Source organism: Saccopteryx leptura, chromosome 3 (assembly GCF_036850995.1).
Source record: "Saccopteryx leptura isolate mSacLep1 chromosome 3, mSacLep1_pri_phased_curated, whole genome shotgun sequence".
NCBI classification, from domain to species: domain Eukaryota; kingdom Metazoa; phylum Chordata; class Mammalia; order Chiroptera; family Emballonuridae; genus Saccopteryx; species Saccopteryx leptura.
In genome coordinates this window covers 190547784-190569814 of record NC_089505.1, presented here as the reverse complement: position 1 = coordinate 190569814, position 22031 = coordinate 190547784, and the positions used below count along the sequence as shown (strand labels likewise).

General features: G+C 41.6%; 2 protein-coding genes across 4 annotated transcripts in view; both read right to left on the bottom strand.

The window, feature by feature from the left end:
* Positions 1-338: 338 nt before the first annotated feature.
* Positions 339-5085, bottom strand: NOL7 (nucleolar protein 7). The gene is made up of 8 exons (XM_066377094.1): positions 4700-5085; positions 4553-4613; positions 3788-3846; positions 1781-1812; positions 1440-1527; positions 979-1100; positions 824-901; positions 339-526 (listed from the first exon to the last, which is right to left on the bottom strand). Exons 1-8 carry the CDS (start codon positions 4954-4956, stop codon positions 450-452), a joined length of 774 nt encoding a protein of 257 aa, XP_066233191.1. The 5' UTR covers positions 4957-5085; the 3' UTR covers positions 339-449.
* A 2156-nt stretch (positions 5086-7241) lies between these two features.
* SIRT5 (sirtuin 5) overlaps positions 7242-22031 on the bottom strand; it is a 37363-nt gene continuing 22573 nt past the window's right edge. For all 3 annotated transcript variants that reach the window (XM_066377085.1, XM_066377087.1, XM_066377086.1), the window contains 3 exons: positions 20693-20816; positions 16587-16702; positions 7242-7755 (listed from right to left, as the gene is read on the bottom strand). In XM_066377085.1, coding sequence (XP_066233182.1) covers positions 7680-7755; positions 16587-16702; positions 20693-20816 — 316 coding nt within the window. In that variant the 3' untranslated portion in view covers positions 7242-7679. The remainder of the gene's footprint in view (positions 7756-16586; positions 16703-20692; positions 20817-22031) is intronic.

Here is a 22031-nt window from a genome sequence, read left to right as displayed (position 1 = left end):
GCTGTAGTTGAAGACTTTTCCTGGATGTCCATTTCTCCTCCCCTGCGCTTCCTGCCACACACACCCACACTCCAGGGGGCGGGGGGGTGCCCTTACTAGTGTTGATTGTACTCAATTAAATGAATTAAGTATTTAAAAAAAGTGAAAATCCCTTTTAAACTACTCTGCTCACAAAAATTGGGGGATATTTTATTGTTTTATATTCAATTTGAAATACCCCTAATTTTGGTGAGCAGTGTATTTCTTCCAGGACACTCAAAGACTCAAGGCACAATTGTATTCTAAATGGAAGAAGTGTGACTGGGGTACTTCCCCAAATAGATTTATGACTTTTGAAATGACCCTTGAAAATGATTTAGTTTATTGTATTTTTTTTTAAGACAATCTTCTTAACTAAGTATTTACAAGTTTCATACATACAAAGTTCTCATTTTTCATTTAGCTTTGATTTACTTCCTGGAAGTTTTCATCATTCTGAGCATCCACCGTCTTTTAAATGTCTTGGCATTTTGTTTCTTCTGGGTTCCTAGAATAGAAAGTTTGTGCAATAAGAATATTAGTCATATTCCCAAGAAAGAATTCAAAAATTTCAAGATCCTCTATATGAATATAAATACTAAAATTAGGTTTATTAAATTGGATTTTGTTAGATGTACATACATTGTGACCTATTTTTCAGAGCAACTTTAAAATACTGTACTAATACAGAAGCCATTATAAGAAAAAGGATGATCCGTTATTTCAGTATTTATTATTTCCTTAAAAAAGAACATTATTCAATATATAAAATTATCAGAGCCAAGAGAATAAAGCTGGATCTTACCCCAACCATTATTCAAAAACTGAGCTGCAGCCTTTTTCACTGGTAACCTCTTATTGTCAAGAGACAGGAACTTATTTACTAGAAAAGAGAATTGCTTATCATTTCTTTGTTTATTTACAGTAAAAATTGAGAACATCATTCTATAAGAAAATTACCGGTAGTTCTGTTGGTTCCTGGACCATACAGAGAGTTCTGTATGAAGGCTTTGGCCGCTTGTTGCCTTGAATCTCTAAGATCTTGATCTTTTAGCCTTACAGCCAAGTAGCTCTTATTCTTGCTGGGGATCAATACAAAAGGTCAGAGTGAAGGAGGTTGATAACATGCTTAAAATCAAGTAGTTTTGTTGCAAAAAGTGAAAAAAAGAACAGATCTTTATTTTGTATATGCACAGATAGGACAATGAATAAAACTATAAAGCTATTTTTAAGAAACTGGTTAATATTCAAATTTTAGTAGAGCTAATACCTTTTTATATAAAGATCACAATTGATTTTCCCAGAGGATCCAATCTGAAACTGCTACTAAATTAATATGATATATTTTACCCACAGAAGCCAGTATTTTAATTCTCTCAAAAGGTTACCTTTGTATCTGACATGAAAATTAATTTTCTTACCCAACAAACTGTACTTTTTGCACTTTTTCTTTAGCTTTCTTGGAGTCACTTTCTTTTTCACATTCTTCAGTTTTCTTCGGTAAATTAACTAAAAAATTGAGTTTTATTTCTAGTTAGTACTTAACGTAAAAATAAATCAAGAACATTTACTGGAGATCATGTTAAATGCCCATTCGCACCATTTTGAATGCAATTTTTATTTGTAAGAAATGAGGGAACATGCCCAAGCTAAACTTGGCCAATCCTATTCCCATGGTCTCTTTCTGAGAGCCAGTAACATCTGACTGCGAGTGCACCTGACCACTTAAAGGAGAAGTTACTTAAATTAGAACAGATCATACCTTCTTTTAACTTTCCTGGTGATTTCTTTATGCTAAGGGAGAACAAAACAAAAACAAAAAATACTGGTTGGCAGATAACAAAGATTACTCAAGTTGTTACACAGTTAAATCTGGTTTTACAAATCAGATAGCCTCCTTTCATTACCACCACCCTCAGTTTGACTCAGGATCATTAATCAGTTTTGGAAAACAAGTCACTCCCAAATTCAGCCACCAACTCCCAATCAAAAAACTAGTAAACCCTGGCTGGTTGGCTCAGTGGTAGAGCGTCTATCTGGCGTGCAGGAGTCCCGGGTTCGATTACCGGCCAGGGCACACAGGAGAGGTGCCCATCTGCTTCTCCACCCCTCCCCCTCTCCTTCCTCTCTGTCTCTCTCTTCCCCTCCCGCAGCCAAGGCTCCAATGAAGCAAAGTTGGCCCGGACGCTGAGGATGGCTCTATGGCCTTTGCCTCAGGCGCTAGAATGGCTCTGGTTGCAGCGGAGCAATGCCCCAGATGGGCAGAACATTGCCCCCTGGTGGGCGTGCCGGGTGGATCCCGGTCGAGTGCATGCAGGAGTCTGTCTGACTGCCTCCCCGTTTCCAATCTCGGAAAAATACAAAACAAACAAACAAAAAAACAACTAATAAATACTGGACGAGAGTCTCTTTAGAATTTAAAATTTGAAAACATATCAGTAGGCTTCCAAAGAAACAGACTGCTGTGGTTAATGAAGTGAAAGTTAAAAGTTTAATGAGTTATACATCAACTGAAATATGAAACGAAAGATGGTAGGCCTATCTCATTTTATTTGGAGAAATCACAAAGGATTAATCAACAGTTAAAGCACAAGAGACAAGAAGGGGAAACAAGGACTAGCCTCAAGGAATCTGGTCTGCGACAAATGTAAATAATACCTATACAAAGGAGGAAGTAGTGGGGTGGGTGGAGTGAAAGAATGAAGACGTGATATTTGAGTTTGATTTTAAGGGATAAAAAACCAAATACATTTGTTTTAATGTTTAATGCAGTAGTAGTCAACCTGGTCCCTACCGCCCACTAGTGGGCATTCCAGCTTTCATGGTGGGTGGTAGCAGAGCAACCAAAGTATAAATATCAATAAAAAGATAGATTTAACTATAGTAAGTTGTTTTATAAAGATTCTGCCAAATTTAGCAAAAATCCGACATACAGTACTTGGTAAGTAATTATTATTATATGCTTTAACTTGCTGTAACTCTGCTTTATAAATTTTACTTCCCTACTTTATAAATCACCATTACTGGGGAACTGGTGGGCGGTTAGAAAATTTTACTAACAGAGATACAAAAGTGGGCGGTAAGTATAAGAAGGCTGACTACCCCTGGTTTAATGTATTCTGGATCTGACTCACTGGAAAAGTTATACAGAAAACTTGAGAACCAGCTCAAAGATACAGGTCTAAGCTTCTGAACTTAAAGCATGAAAGGGAGAAGAGTGATAGAAAAAATAACAAACATTTAGGAGTCTAAATTTAGTAATTTGATTAAGTCCACGGGATAGATGACGAAGATGATGGCTACAACATTTGGCTTTAAACATTCAGTGGATGGCAAAATGCTGAATGAAATAGGGAACAAGGAAGAAGGACAGGTGTTGGCAGCTAAGACTTACAGGACAAGGTGAGTTTTAGGAGGAACCTACAGATAAGTGTCTGCTACTCCACTGAATGATTAATTTCAAGACACTTGTTTTATTCACCATCTAACCTGCCCCAGAGCAATGACAGACACCCAACAACTGTTGAATAAATACTCTGGGATCAGGAGCTCAGCAGCTAAAGTTAGCCATGGGAATGAACAAAAAGAAACAGCTAAAGACTGAAAGGAAATCCTTCCACCTTCCCCACCAAATTCTAATATCTACTGTGTAGCTTTATAATGCAGGCTTTACTAATTCTTCAATTATATGAATTCAAATAAATGTACCAATATGTGTATTAAAGATAGGTGTATGTAAGCAAGTAATGTAACCAGATCCATTACTTACTTTGTTTGTGACACTGCAGTTAACTTCTCTAGAATTGTATCTGGAAGGAGTTTCCTTTTCTAAAAAGACATTTAAGAAGAATAAAAAGGGAGGTACATAGTGTACAGATGATATGTTGTAGCACCTGAAACCTGTATAATTTTGATAAGCAGTGTCACCCTAATAAATTCAATAAAAAGAAAAATAAAAAGTGAGGTACATGATATACCATGGGTTGCTAATGAAGTCACAGATTTTATGGTGAGCCTTCTATCCTAGGCAAATAAGTCATTTAGGCTGACCAATGCCTCCACTACATCTAAGCTGTAGGGAAATTACTGAGCCTATTCCACATTCTTTGGAAGACCCGGTGAAGATGGGAAAGGGTGCTCAAACTCTCAAGTCACTGTTACACACTAAAGGCAGTTAAGTCATGTCCCTCTGGAGTCAGTTCTCCGGCCAATCCGCCAAATATCAGCTAGCAGAGAAATCGTATGCTGTTTGTACAGCCCTTCGTTTACAAAGCACCTCATTCAATTCTACCAGCAACCCAGTTATAAACTACCTTCGGTGAGGCGAAATGACAGCGGTGTCCCGGGAGCTGTCAGAGGTGGGACGTCATCGTATTATTTCAAATTCACAACTCTTCCCACTCCCATTTTCCATTGGTGTACAGCAAAGACTATGAGCATCTTTGTTTTCACCGACGTCAGAAGAAATGTTAGTTGATTTTCCCCCGTCCCTATATCTTACCAGCTTCGCAACAAATATGGGAATTAATTCTACCTTTTGTTCAATGAACAGCTCCTCGCGTCGCTTCCTCCTCTCCTTCAGGAGCGATTTATCCCTGGGAGAAAGGGTGACAGGTTGGTGCGGGGAGGGATAAATGGGACGGGAAGGGACGGTTCTCTGGCCCGGCCGTAGACTCCAAACCTGTGCACCGTCTCCCGAACTCGCCGCTCCTCTTCTCTCGCTTCTGCCTGGGCGCTGGCAAAAGTCAGTTCCTCCGGGGCCTCGTCGTCAAATTCGTCGTCCCCGTCCTCGTCCATCGGTTCGGCTGCCGCGCCGCTGCTGGGTTGCCCAACCAACAGGCCGTGTTCCACCTCCTGCTCCAAGGCGGGCTGGCCCTCGTCCACCATCGCCGACGCAGACGCAGGGGTGCGGGACGCGCGCGGCCGGAGCTGCACCATGGCCCACGACGCGTTGGACCGTCTGACCTTTAACCCGGAAGCAGCAGTACACAAGCAAAGAGTGACGTAAAGAGCCAGCGACACGTCCAAGTTTAATCACTCCCAGCGAGCTCGGAGGCCCCACTGAGAGACAGGAAGCGGAAGACGACACCCGACAAGGAAGGTGCGTGCGCAGGCGTGGGGGGCGTGGCCTGAGGAAAGGTGGTTGGGGTTGTTTCCTTCCACCCGGCACTGAGGCTCCGCCCACGAGAATGAGTGAGTCCTCCGCGCGGCTGGTAGGGCCAGCTGTGCGAGCTGGTGAGCGTAGGGCTTGTTTCCTTGCCAGGATGGTGCGTCGTGCTCTCTCCACTCGAGTGCTGAGAGCCAGGTTGGCTGGGCCCCAGCGTTCTTCGAGGCGGGCTGGCGCGGGGCGCGCCATTCGGCGCCTAGAAACTCGGCGACCGCGAGCTCCAGTCGTCCTGTCGCCGCCTTTTTTAGCACCAGCATTCGCTGGGTGGATTCCGTTCAGTAGTACTTGTAGATTCGACTCCCTTCACTTACCACTCCCCGAAGAAGTGGCGTTTCAAGAGGAAGAAATGCGCCAAGCGGCAGGAACTTGTTCTCACCAACGAGAACAAATTGACAGACACGGGTTTAAAACAAATCTCTGCACCAAAAGTGCTTGGCGACTTCGGCAGCCGTTTCTCAGGCTTCCCTGACCACCAGCTCCTCTATCATTGTCTGTCCATGGCTTTGTTCTGTGTTCATCTCTAAACGGTGTATATCTGACTCCCTCCCCCACCTCTGTGAGAGACCCCGTCTGATTCCCTGGGGTAACCCCAAGACCTTGAACAAATTCGCAAATCCTGAGAAAGAAGGACTTCACTGTGACTGTAACCCTAATGCTATTTTTCCTCCAAGTATTTTTTTTTCTTTTTTTGGCATACGTGGACATTCAGAATGACCTGTTTGCCCTCTCCCACCCATTATACAATACTAAATGATTCATCTGTCATTCTCTGAACAAACCAAGCTGTTTCACAGTTGCTACGCATTTGTACATGCTGTTCCCTCTACTGATACACACTCCCCCAGGTGGAACTCCTATTTATAACTCAAAAACAAGGGCCAGGGCTGACTTCCTTCAGAGCCTTTGGAACACTTCAACCTCTACCTCTTCCCCACTCTGCCCATCTCTAATTGCATCTTCCTTCAATGTCTGCTATGTGGTAGATGTTTAGGAATACTAAATTGAACTGAGTAATTTCTATTTTACATTTTGTATTTTCAATTCTCCTTTCATCTCTAATAAAACCAAAACATGAACAAAAATGATAAAACAGACACAAAGCTGCGGGTAACTAAGGCCCAATTTGAAAGGAGTTGGAAAGAACAGTTCTGAAATATCTGGGCCTTGGTCAGATAGAAATTAAAAATATAACCTGACTCTGAGGATGCTGACTTCCATCATTGCTAACACTAGGAAAATGTATAGAGTAAATTTAGAAGCCCAACTACAAACCGATTAAAAGAGAATGATAGTATTTTATGTACAAAAAACCGCATTACAAGTCCCCTCAGTGTACAGGCCACCCATGTGAATCGAACCCTAAAGTGGGCCCTTCAGACTCCCAGTAGTTATGAACATTCCTCTTGCCTATGCAAAGGATCTTGGGATTTATTAAAAGGTATGACTTGCAAACGCAGTACGAAATTTTATGTGATAGTGTCTTTCCTATTTCCACAAAAGCCAAAATGTAACATTAAATGCAATTTTGTAAGGGGCTGAGGTGATGTGGCCAGGTGTATAATCACCCAGGGAGCCCAAGGGACCTTGTTATGTATGACCTTCCTACAATGTTTACTAAGGGCTACTCCTCCCAGTCAGGCCGCTGATGCTTGCTGGACAGCAAGGGCCCTGGGTGCTGCACTAAGTGGTGGGGCATCAGGTGAGAACTGTATTGTTGCTACTTTCCCATGGGAAACATTCCCTTCAGAATTCAGTGTGTGGAGAAGGTTGGCAGACCCCAAAAGGACTATATGGTTCTGTGTTTATGATATTAAGAAATAGTCAAACTTCACTTCTCCATTTCCTCTTTTAGAAGATTAGTACTAAATTTTAGGCAGTTGAGTTTACCTTTAGAATCTATGTATATATTTGCATCTTTTGAGGGGGGGTGTCTCATAGCATGTTGCTACTTTTCTCTTCCTTCCTTGCTTGAGTTCTTGTTCTAGGGCTATCCTTGCATACTTTGAGGTAAAGCAACCAAACAAATACTGAAAGAAAAAGGTCCCCAACAAAGAGATCTCTTGGGGTCACACATCTTTATGCAATAAATTACCTACGGAAGAGAGTGATTTTATTTTCCTCCAAACCTTGTGCAAAAATAAGAAATACCAAGGTTTTGCCTATCTACTTCTATCTTTGCCAAACAGCAAAAATACAACTAGGATAATTACATTTTTAAGACAATCTAATTAGAATTTACCCCTTCTAATAACCAACCAAACACAGCAGAGGTATCTTATGTTTAAGTTCCAACCAGATAACATCCATGAACTTTATCGTTCTCTGACTTCTTGTAACTACCATTTACCAACACTTATCAACAGGTTGGATTCCAGCCAGGAAATCAGTGGGCAATTTTAGATCTTCTTATATTAAGCTCCACCCACAAGACTGTATCTCCTCTGTTTGCGGCCTGGTCCTTAGAAGCACTCGAATTTCCCCCTTCCCAGGACAATTAGGAAACTGTTTCCGCTTCATGAGGAGCCAGGGCTTCAGGAAGAGTCGTACCACAGGGCCCCTGGAAATGAAACCTGAACGAGAAGGACAAGGACAGCAGTTAGGACCTACACCAACGTACTACTACAGCAAGTCACACATTTCTCAGTTATATCCAGTCAAGTCCAAATTCTCACAAATGCAGTATTATGAGTTTTTGTGCCCACTTTCATCTAGTTTCTGACAATTCAAGATGTAGACATTTCACCATGGGTTGTGTCTTGTGATCAAGAGAATTTAGGAAAGGAAATGCCTAGAATTTAGGTGGTATAAATACGAATTTTATTTTAAGGGGCAGGAGGAGATGTGATTGTAAAGTATATTTTGTGATTGTATTGCCAAACTCACAATTAAACTTTGTTTTATAATATCTATATACTACATTAAGACAGCATTCATATGTACGAAGGACAAGAGAAAAAGAATGTCATGCACCATACAGACCATAAGGATTTTAGCTGAGCCAACAGGCCTTTCAAACCATCCATCAGACTTCACGACTAGCTTTGACTTGTAGTCAGAAAGAAAAAAAAAAAGATCAAAGAGGAGGAAGAAAAAAAGATTTCTGCTTCCTTCAAGAGAAAACACTTAGAACAAGAAAAAAAAACTCTGAAAAAAATAAAAGCAGGGTTTTCTAGTGTATTATTAATAAGAAAACCAATTGAGCACAATTAAAAATGAAAAAATCATTTGCTCAATGTGATTCATCATATTATTTATTCTTGATACAACACAAATTGTGAATGCCTTAGCCCTTCAATACTGTTCTCTCCACAAAGTGCCACTAATGGATGTTCCTAACCAGATGGCACTTCCACTCATCTTGCCACCCACAGCGTGCTGAGCACTGACCGCTAGAAAGCTCCTCACCAGCACCGTGGTTATAGCCCCTCAAGGACTTGCCAAGAATTATAGCCAGACACGGAGAGCTTTCAGGGGATTTCCATATCCACAGTCCCACTGGGCTCTTTCCTAAGAAAGTGACTCTTAAGTGCCCCTTTCCACACTCACCCTTCTCCTGTTTCACAAAGGCAAGTTGGACCCCTCACCCACCCCAAGTCTCACAATGGCGCCTCAGCCCAAACTGTGAAAACCTACAGGGCACCAAATAGAGAGACCTTTGAAATGTCTGTGCAGATAGGAGAAAACAAGTGATTTCTAAAGACGGTATCACATCCTTGGGCAGCGATAGCCTTTCATTCTTGTTTTCAATAAAATTGAAAGAGGGTCTGAGAGAATTGTCAGTTGACAGATAACAAAATGAGATACAAAATTACTATGGGTATGTTAGCATAGAACTTGGAAGAAGGCCCCCAATCTGAGTGGCAATGCCATAACAAAATTCCTTTCATCGGGGCTTATGTGGCCCAGGTCTCTCAGCACACCCACCTTAAAAGCAAAAACTAAGAATTACAGTTGATGTTGAAAAAGTGAAATGGAGCTTGGCTGTGAATACAGGCCAGTCATGCCTCAGACTGGGATAAGAGACACAGAGAAAGCCAGCTATAGAGTTAATAGGAAAGAGTATTTTTTTCCCAGGACAAGCTGCAAAGAAGCATAACAACTCCCTTCTTTGAGTAACTGCATGCTTTTTTACTCACTGAGGAATTTTTTTAATCATAAAGTATCAGATTTTTTTAAATCATAAAGTATCAGAAAGTTCGTTGTTTGAAATTAAGCAGTAAAGGATCTCATTTGCTTTGCCATTGAGATGCAGCCTTGATTTCCAGCCCAGGTGTAAGCTCCAGATAAGGGGTGTCTGGGTACAGCGGTCTGCATCTACCTTTACTTGGTTGTTTCCAAGAACACAGGACCCTGAGTCCTTTTGCCAGCCTGACCAATTGACTCCCTTTCTACAAAGCCCTGCCAGTTGCAGAATCTATCAAGAACTGCTTCACTTAGGTCTCACCTAAACCCTGCTTTCCCAACAATCTTGTAATTCCATCTTTTCCTTTGTTTGGGGACATTCACCCCAGTACCTCTGGAGTGGAGTCTCCCTCGTTACCTTCAGTCAGTAAGCCTGTCTTCTCAGACCACGGTTCGTTTCTGGGGACTGTAGGCTACAACATGAACTGTCTTCTTGACAATTCGTAATATTCAGCCACGAATGCATGAACTAATTAGAAAAAATTCATGTCCTATGGTTTCTATTTAAGTTCCACCTGACCAGGCAGTGGCACAGTGGGTAGAACATTGGCCTGACATGCTGAGGACCCAGGTAAACCCTGAGGTCACTGGCTTGAATGTGGGATCATAGACACGACGCTGGATTGAAGCCTAAGGTCACTGGCTTGAGCAAGGGGTAACTGGCTTGGCTGGAGCCCCGGTCAAAGCACATATGAGAAAGCAATCAATGAACAACTAAGGTGCCACAACAAAGAATTGATACTTCTCATCTCTCTCCCTTCCTGTCTGTCTGTCTCTCTCTTTCTTTCTCCTTCCTGGAAAAAAAAGAGATGCAGTTCCAATAAAATTCTACCTTTATGGAAATATTAATCAAATTTATCATTTGTTTGTTGTTTTAAACAATCGCATACTACAAATTGCTATAGTGATAATTCAATCTAGAAAAAAATCTTGAGAACATTTAAGTTTTGAGGAAATTGAAAATAAAGAATTCATCTGATATTTTGTTGCAGAAGTATAATAGGGTAGTCAACAAAAGATTTTTGAACATGAAAATATACCTTATTTCCCCATGTATAAGATGCACCCTTTTCCAAAAAATTTGGGGTCTAAAAACCGGATGAGTCTTATACAGTTGTTGTGGCATTTCCAATGCCATAGATGGAACTGAGGACGAGGCAATATATGAAGACTGTGATTTGTCATCAGACACAGATGAGGACAAGCTAATGGATGGGAGTTTTGACAGTGATGAGGAGTTGTGTGAATTTTATGATGAATAAAATTTGAGTTCAATAACTAATGCATTTTTTTTTTCAAATTTCGGGCCCCCAAATTAAGGTGCATCTTATACATAGGAGCTTTTTATACTTGGGGAAATACTGTATTACATTAGTACACATTTCTATGATGGAAGTAGAGTGGAAATACAAGTTCAAAGACAAAGAAAACTGTAAAGGCTCCAGCTGTTACTAAGAGCTGTGTATATTTATTTTGTAGGTGGATGATGATGGTATCAAGCACTGGCAGCATTCAGATTAGCCTGGATACATTTAAAGCACAATAATGGCAGTTTTATTTTTATTTTTATTTATTTTTTTTAATTAATTAATATTTTTTTTTTTTTTTTTTTTTTGTATTTTTCTGAAGCTGGAAACGGGTAGAGACAGTCAGACAGACTCCCGCATGCGCCCGACCGGGATCCACCTGGTACGCCCACCAGGGGCGATGCTCTGCCCACCAGGGGGCGATGCTCTGCCCCTCTGGGGCGTCACTCTGCCGTGATCAGAGCCACTCTAGCGCCTGGGGCAGAGGCCAAGGAGCCATCCCCAGCGCCTGGGCCATCTTTACTCCAATGGAGCCTTGGCTGCGGGAGGGGAAGAGAGAGACAGAGAGGAAGGAGGGGGGGTGGAGAAGCAAATGGGTGCCTCTCCTATGTGCCCTGGCCGGGAATCGAACCCAGGTCCCCCGCACGCCAGGCCGACGCTCTACCGCTGAGCCAACCGGCCAGGGCGGCAGTTTTATTTTTAAATGTCAGTGTTTTATTTCCAGTACTCTTGGAATCACATCTTTTTTTCATGATTTTGATATAAAATGTGACTGAAGTGCATGAACAGAAACATTTGGAGACTCCTGCCCTCGCACCCATGCACTTTCCCCACTTCCAGCTGTGGAACAACCAAGACTGTCTTCACAAATCTGTGCATGCCATTGATATTAGTTCATGTAATTATCCAATTTAATTCAAAATTATGTAATAAACTGCAAAGATATAGTGGTTAAAAGAGGACTGTCTCAAGGAATATTAACTGAACGCTTTAGAAACATACAATGAGTCACTAAAAAGAATTTTTACATTAGCTGTAGGTGGAAAAGACTAGGGGGGAAATTGCATCACCTTTCTTTTTCTACATTTTCTCCACCAAAAAAAAAGGAAAAATATGCAACACCAGAAAATGTAAACCAGTGTTTTCCAAACTTTCCTGATGACTAGAATTGCCTGGGTTACTTGTTAAATAGTATATAAATGAATAGTCCTCTTGCCCTGGTAATTCTGACCCAGGAAGTATAGACTGGGGCCTAGGGATCTGATTTTCTTGTTTGTCTGTGTTTTATAAAATACAGGCTGGGGTGATTTTTATCTTCAGGGAAAGGATTGAGTATGCACACTGATGCAAGAAAGGTGAGCTCCAATCCTACTCAAAGAGAAGGCCCTTAGTGATACCCTCCTCCCCCAAAATGAATGCATATTTATATCCTTTTATTTTTATTTATTTATTTATTTATTTTTATTTAGTGAGAGGAGGGGAGGCAGATACAGACTCCCGCATGTGCCCCGACCAGGATCCACCCATCAAGCCCACTAGGGGGCGATGCTCTGCTCATCTGGGGCCCTTGCTCTGTTGCAGTCAGAGCCATTCTAGCGCCTGAGGTGGAGGCCATAGAGCCATCCTCAGTGTCTGGGACCAACTTGCTCTAATAGAAACATGGCTGTAAGAGGGGAGGAGAAGAGAGAGAGAGAAAGAAGTGAGAGAAGGAGGGATGGAGAAGCAAATGGTCACTTCTCCTGTGTGCCCTGACTGGGAATCAAACCTGGGACATCCACATGCCGGGCCAATGCTCTACCACTGAGCCAACCTGCCAGGGCCACATTTATGCTTTAAATGAAAATGAAATATGTAAGGTATATGTGTCTTTTATTATTATCCTTGCTTTAAATGTCTTTAAAAAATTAACAGATGACTAGGCCAACTACATGGATAGAAAGGGCCCCTACTACCTACCCTTGATATTCCAGTCATGCAGGGCATTGGACTTCCTTATCAACTGGGTCAACTATGGATTAAAAGAAGTAGCCTCTTTATACACTTGATGAGTAAATAACTAAAGCAATCTAAAATGCCATTTTCTAGCTCAGAAGGACTTAGTCTTCTAAACTCCACTAGCAGTTAGCTTTCCTTAGGGCACTTGTTCCCCAACACAAACATGTTACATCCTTACCTCACTGACTGTCTTCTGGGACTCTGTCCCACCACTCTGGCCACAGTGATCCGCCTGCTGTCCCTCAAACCTCCCAGGCATGCTTCCCCCTTGAGGGCTTTGCTCCAGGTGGTCCCAGTATCTTAAAAGCTCTTAGCCCAGATAATCTTTTTAACTAACTCATTCACTTCCTTCAAGTCTGCTCAGCTCTCTTCTCAATGAGACTGGCCCTGACTAGCCAATTGAATTCTGCAACCTGCCTGCACACCATTCCCAACTCTACCTTTGCTTTCCCCGGTATCACCACCTCACATGCTATAGAATTTACACACTGATTATGCTTACTGTTTACTTTTCGCCTCTACCACTAAATGACAAGTATACAATGGTAGGGTTTTTATTTTGTTTTCTGACACATCCTATGCTAAGTACCCAGTGCCTAGAACATAGCAGCTACTTAATAAATATCTGTGTATGTCAACTAAATGCCAAAGTTTATAGAAATCAAAAGCTGAATATCATGGTGGTTGCAGGGAGTGGAGGGCCCAGGATGTTTGGAAGGCCTTGCACACCAGCCTGGCAGTGAGCATGAATCCCATTTCTATCTCAGCAAATGCACTGGCCATTACATGCCAAGGAACCCTGAGGCTGAGTAACAGACAAAACCTTGAAACCTAAATTTGAAGATATAAAGTCTCTAACACAGGGGTCGGGAACCTTTTTGGCTGAGAGAGCCATGAACGCCACATATTTTAAAATGTAATTCCATGAGAGCCATACGACTCGTGTATGTTACGTATTATCCAATAAAAATTTGGTGTTGTCCTAGAGGACAGCTGTGATTGGCTCCAGCCACCCACAACCATGAACATGAGCGGTAGGAAATGAATGGATTGTAATACATGAAAAAAAATGTTTTTATTTATTTTTTTAAAATGTTTTTATTTTTAACATTATTATTTTTTATTAAAGATTTGTCTGCGAGCCAGATGCAGCCATCAAAAGAGCCACATCTGGCTTGTGAGCCATAGGTTCCCAACCCCTGCTCTAACAGTAAGAGTTTATCAGAAATCATCTAAGACAGCCACAGGGATGGCAAATGAGAAAAAAAAAAAAAAAAAAAAAAGAACCAATTAACAGCTTGAAAATATTAACATATTTCCGTGGGAGGCAAATTCAATGACTTCATTTCTAAATTAGAATTGGGGCAAAGAATCAAAAGAACTTATGCAAGGTCTAAGGAGTCTTCTAAGATCCAAGTTTAAAATGTAGGCAGCACTCTAGCTACTTACTTAAATAATAAAGAAAATCAGGTTAAAGCAAATATTATTCCAATTTTCATTTTTCTCATTAACTTAGAGCAGGGCTTGGCAAACGTTTTCTGTGAAAAGCCAGAGTAAATATTATACAGGCCTGGCAGTCTCTGTTGCAACTAATTGACTCTGCTGTCATGCAAAAGCAGCACAGACAATATATAAGCACATGGCACAGCCAAGTTCCAACAAAACTTTATGTTCAAATACAGGTGGTAAGTGACTTTGACCAGCAGGCAGTAGTTAACTGAACGTGACCTCAAGTACAGTTCAGCCAAACTCTGTTAAGTACGTGATGTAAGAAAAATTCTGCTACTGTTAAGCTATAGGTTTAAATAAGCCACTTGATGGCTCCAGGTTGGTTCCCCATTTGAAAATTTGAGTAGGAAGAGATGATTACCCTCATCTCCTCTAAGTGTCAGCTTTGATGACTCCCAGATAGAAGCACTGTTGGCTTCACTGCTCAGTTATAGTCATCTGGGAAAATTCCCAGACTTAGTGGTACAGTTAGCCTCAGCTCCCCAAAGAAGCCAACCAACAGATGGTAGTTCTTGTGGTAGGTGCTTGTCAATGAGCAGCTTGTCAAATTTGGTCAACGTTTCTAACAAGTAGCCTGTATGTCTGAACAGAGACACTGCAGGTTGTCTGGATATGAATCTGGAGAATTTGGGTTGAGGAAGAGTAGCACCTGAAGAAGTCTGTGGTTTTAGGTGACTCGATTTATGAAATGGTATCATTACACACCAAGTATCTCTTCTTACCTGGCAGGAAAAACTACCAAATTCAGTTTCCTTTCACATGAAGACATACACAATAGATGATCAGAACCACTGGTCACGCTGGGCATAAGAGGTAGAGGCCAACTCAGATCTTTTATTACATGAAAAATAAATATATGGATGCCCTTCCATATGTTTAGGTCTTTTTATTGCTTTCTGTAGTCTTCAGAGTATAAGTCTGACACAGAGAGCAATTTTTTAAAAGGATATCTTTCTAGTTCTTACCACTTACACATGAAGAACTACGGATTGAGGACACAGGATGTATCTGATTAAAAAGAGTTGGAGAAGAAAAGGACAAAAGGCAGCTGACTCATCTGAAAAGGATCCTATTAACATGGGTTTCTGCATCGTCTGGCACACTTTTTTATCCTAATGAAGACTTATGACAGAGTTTCTCATCCTGGCTGTGCATTTGAATCACCTAGGAAGCTTATAAAAATCATGATGCCCAGGGTACACCTCAGACCAATTATATCAGAATGTCCTGTGTGGTACCCACTTATCAGTACTTTAAAATTATATAGCAAAGTTTGAAAACCACTGGTTAAAGTAAGGACAAGATTTTCAGTGGCGTTTTTAATTTAATTTATTAGTTATTTATATTCTATATTATTCTATAAAGGAATTAAGCAGACTAACAATAACATATAAACTAAACTAAAAGTGAAGACATAAAAAGCAGGGATGAAAAAAGAAAAACAAAGTGAAGACAGGGCATGGGACCTAAGATGCATATTGTGATTATCTACTCTTTCCATAAACACATACACATGGGAAACAGATTCAGCATCATAATGTGGCCACAAGGACACATATTCTTGGCAATTAGTCCAGAGAAATCTTCCCAGGGAGCCTCACAACGGGAGCAGCAGTGAGGTGGTCCTGCATGGGTGTCTCCCAGGCTCACTGGCTGAGCATTCATTTGGTTACTTATATCTGAATGCCTGCCGTTATTAAATCTAGCTTAAAAAGACCAATGAAAGCAAAGCCTAAGGCATCAAAGAAGAGCTTTCAAAATGTGAAAAAATAAAAGTCCTATGGCAAACCTCTTGTAAAAAAACAGAGCCACCTTAGTCTATAGTCAAAGATATTTTGTTCTTCCACAAAAGCAACCACAGACCAAATGAAACACAAACTTGGTGTGTCTTTTCTCATTTTTGTGTGTGTGTGTGTGTGTGTGACAGAGACAGAGGGACAGATAGGGACAGATAGATAGGAAGGGAGAGAGATAAGAAGCATCATTTCTTTGTTGCGGCATCTGACTTGTTCATTGGTTGCTTTCTCATATGTGCCTTGACCAGGGGCTACAGCAGAGCAAGTGACCCTTGCTCAAGCCAATGACCTTGGGCTCAAGCCAGTAACCTTGGGCTTCAAGCCAGCAACCTTTGGGCTCAAGCCAGCGACCATGGGGTTATGTCTATGATCCCACACTCAAGCCAGTGACCTTGCGCTCAAGCTGGTGAGCCCATGCTCAAGCAAGTGACCTCGGGGTTTCGAACCTGAGTTCTCTGCATCTCAGTCTGACACTCTATCCACTGTGCCACAGCCTGGTCAGGCTGTATTTCTTTTTCTTTTTTTAAAATAGAACAGTAGGTAAAATTTCTTTAGAGATCATGTTCAAACTTATTCAATATCTTCCATCTCCCACCTGGACAATCCCTGTACCTGAATCTGTTTGTGGCTAGGGTGGTTTCCATGTTAAATTCGGCTACTGGCACTCCCCTGGCAGACACCTGGGGGGCAAACATGGCGGCAGGATAAACCACAGAGGAAGTCCCCACCTATAAAGCAAACAGATGGAAACAAATGAGCACATTGTGGGGAGAAGAAACATTTTTTCAGAAACTCTCACATAAACCCAGGTGGGTTTTGTGGATGCAAGTGTGGGGAAAACTCAGCTGGATGGGATCAATGGAGTATTGAAAGGACAAGCAGCAAGTTGGGAGGTGTGTTTTTGGCTCATTGCTAGAATTCAGAAAGACATGCTGTGAAAAGAAGAGTTGTGCAAATGAACAGAGGCAATAAAATGACTCATCACCTTTTGGGGTTAGTTTTCTTTTTGTTTCTGCTTTTTTAAGGGATGCAAATAATCCATGTAACTTTCCTTTTTTAAATTATGCAATCCAAAGAAAAAACATATAATTGTATTCATAATCCTCCTCCCCCAAGATAACCACTCTCATTTTGATGTGCAGTCTTTCAGTTTTTTTCCTGAGCACATAGGTTTATAAACATTCTTTACAAGAATCAGAAGACCAGCTGGCTCACTTCTACCTTTGTCTCTTTCTAAATAAACTGTCACTTGTATTTGAGTCCTGGCTCTTAGTCAGAACTCAAGTGCTGAGGTTATTGGAAAAAATGGGGTGGTGGGGAAGAACAGAACATATTTTACAACCCAGCTTTTCTTACTTAGCCATCTAGCGTGAACATTGACCCTACATTCAAAGTTGGGAGGCACTCAGTAAATACCTGGTGAGCAAGTATGCTCCCAGGAGAAAGCACCTCTACTTCTAAAGATGTTAAGGAAAATCCAAAATATGCCTACTCTTTGTCTAATTAATTCCACTTGTAGGAAATTTGTCCTAAGGCACTACTTTGAAGAGCATGTCTAAGTTATGTCTAAGGCTATTCACCATAGCATTATTTTAAAATATCAAAATTTGAAATAGCCTGAATGTCCAACAACAGAGGACTGATTAAAAACAGTCACCATGGCCCTGGCCAGTTGGCTCAGTGGTAAAGCATCGGCCTGGCATGCAGGAGTCCCAGGTTCGATTCCCGGCCAGGGCACACAGAAGAAGCACCCATCTGCTTCTCCACTCCTCCCCCTCTCCTTCCTCTATGTCTCTCTCTCGCCCTCCCGCAGCCGAGGCTCCACTGGAGCAAAGTTGGCCCCGGCGCTGAGGATGGCTCCATGGCCTTTGCCTCAGGCGCTAGAATGGCTCTGGTCGCAACAGAGCAACGCCCCAGATGGGCAGAGCATCGCCACCTGGTGGGTGTGCCGGGTGGATCCCGGTTGGGCACATGTGGGAGTCTGTCTGACTGCCTCCCTGTTTCCAACCTCAGAAAAATACAAAAAAAAATAATAATAATAATAAATAAAAATAAAAAGTCACCATGCAGCCGCCATACAGCCAATTACAAGACGGTATGCATTATTTGGATGTACTGACATGGATCATGCTAAAGTGAGCTGCTACATAAATAAAGTAGTTTCAAAACAGAACGTATGGTATAAAACCATTTTTTAATTTATTAAAAAATTTTTAAATTATAGTTTACTTCAATATTATTATTTTATAAATGTATATATATTGCTTCACAAAAATTAGGGGATATTTCAAAATGAATGTGAAACTATAAAATATCCCCTAATTTTTGTGAGTAGTGTATTTTGTCTTTTCTAAAATGAACAAGTACAAAAACTTTTCATTTTAATGGGTTATTAAACAACATAATCACAACACTTAGAATATAATCTCATCACTGCAGCATACCTCAAGGCAGTTTTTGTACTCAGTATTTTGTGGAAAGGGCAAGCTACTATATTATATTAAGCAATGCATATTTATTTAGTTTTATTTTTTTATTTTAGAGAGGCGAGGTGAGAGAGAGAAAGAGAGAGAAAAAAGTGGGGAGGAGCAGGAAGCATCAACTCCCAATAAATGCCTTGACGAGGGTTTAGTGACCTCAGCATTCCAGGTTGATGCTTTATCCACTGCGCCACCACAGTTAAGGCCCAATGTATATTTATTAACTAAATATATTTAGTTCTCATAAAGTACATTTTTTTAAAGTTTTATTTAGAAAATTAAAAAGGTGACATTGATCAATAAGAGTACATAGGTTTCAGATAAACATTTCTATAGCATTTGAACTGTTGATTATACCTATCACCCAAAACTTCAAAATTATTCTGTATTGGTTTTAGGTGTACAGCATAGTGGTTAGACAATCATGTACTTTACAAAGTGTTGCCCTCAGTATTTCTAGGACTCACCCAGCACCAGACATAGTTATTACAGTATTATTGGCTATATTCCCTATGCTGTGCTTTAACATCCCATGACTATTCTGTAACTGCAAATTAGTACTTCTCAATCCCTTCACCTTTCACCCAGTTCCCGAACCCCCTGCGTCTGGCAACTACCAGTCTGTTCTCTGTGTCTATGCATCTGTTTCAGTTTTGTTTGTTCATTAATTTAGATTCTACATATAAGTGAAATCATATGGTATATGTCATTTTCTGACTGACTTATTCCACTGAGCATAATGCCCTCTAGGTCCATCCATGCTGTTGCAAATAGCAAGATTCCATTTGTTTTTCTTTTAGTGAGAGAGAAAGAGATAGAGAGAGGGACAGATAGGGACAGACAGACGGGAAGGGAGAGAGAGAGATGAGAAGCATCAATTCTTCATTGTGGCACCTTACTTGTTCATTGATTGCTTTCCCATACATGCCTTGTCTGGGGAACTCCAGCTGAGCCAGTGACCTTTGAACTCAAGTTAGTGACCTCGGGGTTTTGAACCTGGCTCTTCTGTGTCTCAGGCCTACCCTCTATCCACTGCACCACTGCCTGGTCAGATAGATTTTTTTTTTTTTTTTTTGTATTTTTCTGAAGCTGGAAACGGGGAAAGACAGTCAGACAGACTCCCGCATGCGCCCGACCGGATCCACCCGGCACGCCCACCAGGGGCGATGCTCTGCCCACCAGGGGGCGATGCTCTGCCCCTCGGGGGGGGGGGGGGGGTGGTCGCTCTGCCCCGACCAGAGCCACTCCAGCGCCTGGGGCAGAGGCCAAGGAGCCATCCCCAGCGCCCGGGCCATCTTTGCTCCAATGGAGCCTTGGCTGCGGGAGGGGAAGAGAGAGACAGAGAGGAAGGAGGGGGGTGGGGGTGGAGAAGCAAATGGGCGCTTCTCCTTACGTGCCCTGGCTGGGAATCGAACCCGGGTCCAACCGCACGCCAGGCCGACGCTCTACCGCTGAGCCAACCAGCCAGGGTCCACACAGCTTTTTTTATCCACTCATCTACTGATGGGCACTTTGGCTGCTTCCATATCTTGGCTATTGTAAATAATGCTGTAATGACCATAGGGGTACATATAGTATTTTGAATTAGTGTTGAGAGTGTGAGCCCATTTTTTGAATTTTAATCAATATGTGCACATCTGCATAAGGAAAGGTCTAGACCAGGGATAGGCAAACTTTTTCTGTAAAAGGCCAAAAGGGCATTTTATAGGTTTTGCAGGCCATATGGTCTCTGTTGCAAGCATTCAACTTTGCCATTGTAGTGTGAAAGTAGTCATGTACTATACATAGAAGAATGGGCATGGCTGTGTTCCAGTAAGACTTTATTTACAGAAACAGATGATGGGTCAGATTTGGCCCAGAGGCCATAGTCTGCTCATCTCTGGTCTAGAAAAAAACAAACTAAAATGCTAAAACTGGTTATTTTTGGATCGTAGAATTATCTGTGATTCTGATTTCCTCTTTGTGTATTTTCTCAATTAAGTTTAGTAATAAACATATATTATTAAAAAAATCAGAACCAGTAACACATTTTTGCCTAGTTTTGTATTTTAAGATCATTTCTTATTCACCATTTCTAGTTTTCCTGTAGGACACCACAAGACCTCTCAAAACACATCTTAAGGGAAGGAAAGCAAGGAGGGGACGGGGAGGAAGAAGGAGAGAGAGGGAACAACATCAATGTCTACCCCAGTCTAGTGTTTCGGAAAATTCCCACAATCAGGGAAGGACGTGACCTACCACTAGACATAAGTCGCAGAGAGCCAGCTCTCTGTCCACCTCCTCCAGAACAGCAGGATCCAGGTTTTCTCCAAACCACACTACGTGAGGTCGCAGCAGGCCCCCACACCCTGGTTCTTCACACCTGTAACAATAATCTCCTTAACCCAACCTGATCCTTGCCTGAAGGTCTGACCAGGTGGGTCAGAGGAAGGCCAGAGGCTGCCCCTGTCAAGTCTGTCCAGCTAGGTCACCTCTGACCCTTCTGATCACCAACCCTGCCCTCCCAACTCATAGGAGCTTGTCCTGCATCTCAAGTACTAACTTCAGCTGCCTTATAGAGTTTTATTTTGTCTGCATGCACTGAGTTGATTTGGAGACAGATGTGATTCAGACAAGCTTGAATTTCTCTTAAACAATTTTCTTTCCCAGTGACTTACTTCATCACACTCACGGGCACAGCTGTACTTAGTTACCCAGTCCTGGGAGGAACACCAGACCCAGATTTGCCTCTAACACCCTAACCATCCCCTAATTTCATCAATGACCTCCTTTCATTTCCTCTGATACCCACCTCTCTGGCTCTGTATGTAGCCAAGTTCTCCAGTGTTGATTACTAAAAATCTCTCATCATTGATTCCCTATTTCTTAGTCATGTTATATGTACCTTCTAAAATAATCTCCCCCAAACACTATTTGCATCATATTAATGTGCTATTCAGGAACACCCAAGGATTCCCTGTTTTTTCACATCAAAACTTGAGCATTTAGTAATGAAAACCCTTATTAAGAAAAACAAAAAGTTCTGCGGTTAAATAAGCCAGTGACATATTAACATATTATAACCACATTTCAGAGGGTGCCAGTGAAATGCTCGGAGAAGTCCTGCAGTAAAATGAACATGCTTTAACTGTTTAGTTCTGTGTGATTTGAGCACACAGCATCTTTTTTCTGGCAACACCTACGAACATTGCGTGGACTGTGTGCTCTCTGAAACACTTTAGGAAGTGCTATTCTAAGATCTGGTTTTGAAAAATTGACATAGAAATTTTTCTAGGTTTTTTTTTAAATCTACACAAATTATGTTTAGTCCTATAATTTCACCTTTGCAAGACCTTTTACTGTCTCCATAATCCAGGAGTAGTAATTCTGATGAGGAGGAGGATGAAGATGACAGTAACTAACATTTATTGACCAGTTACAGGACGCTGGCCACTCTGCATTACATACATACACTGGATGCATATCTGTGACCTAACGGCTTCAGCAATCCTCCAGCCCACACTGTCCTGCTGTAGCGCAGGCCCAAGGGGCTGGCAAGCAGCAGCTCTCTTCACCCCAGAGTGCTCATCCTCTGTCT

Bases quoted from the DNA above. Each gene is read 5' to 3' on its own strand.
- NOL7 (XM_066377094.1), bottom strand. From the start codon at position 4,956: ATGGTGCAGCTCCGGCCGCGCGCGTCCCGCACCCCTGCGTCTGCGTCG. The intron at 4,614-4,699 runs GTTTGGAGTCTA...CCTTTCTCCCAG, and splicing joins GTTCGGGAGACGGTGCACAG to GGATAAATCGCTCCTGAAGG. The intron at 527-823 runs GTAAGATCCAGC...TTTCTATTCTAG, and splicing joins GTTTTTGAATAATGGTTGGG to GAACCCAGAAGAAACAAAAT.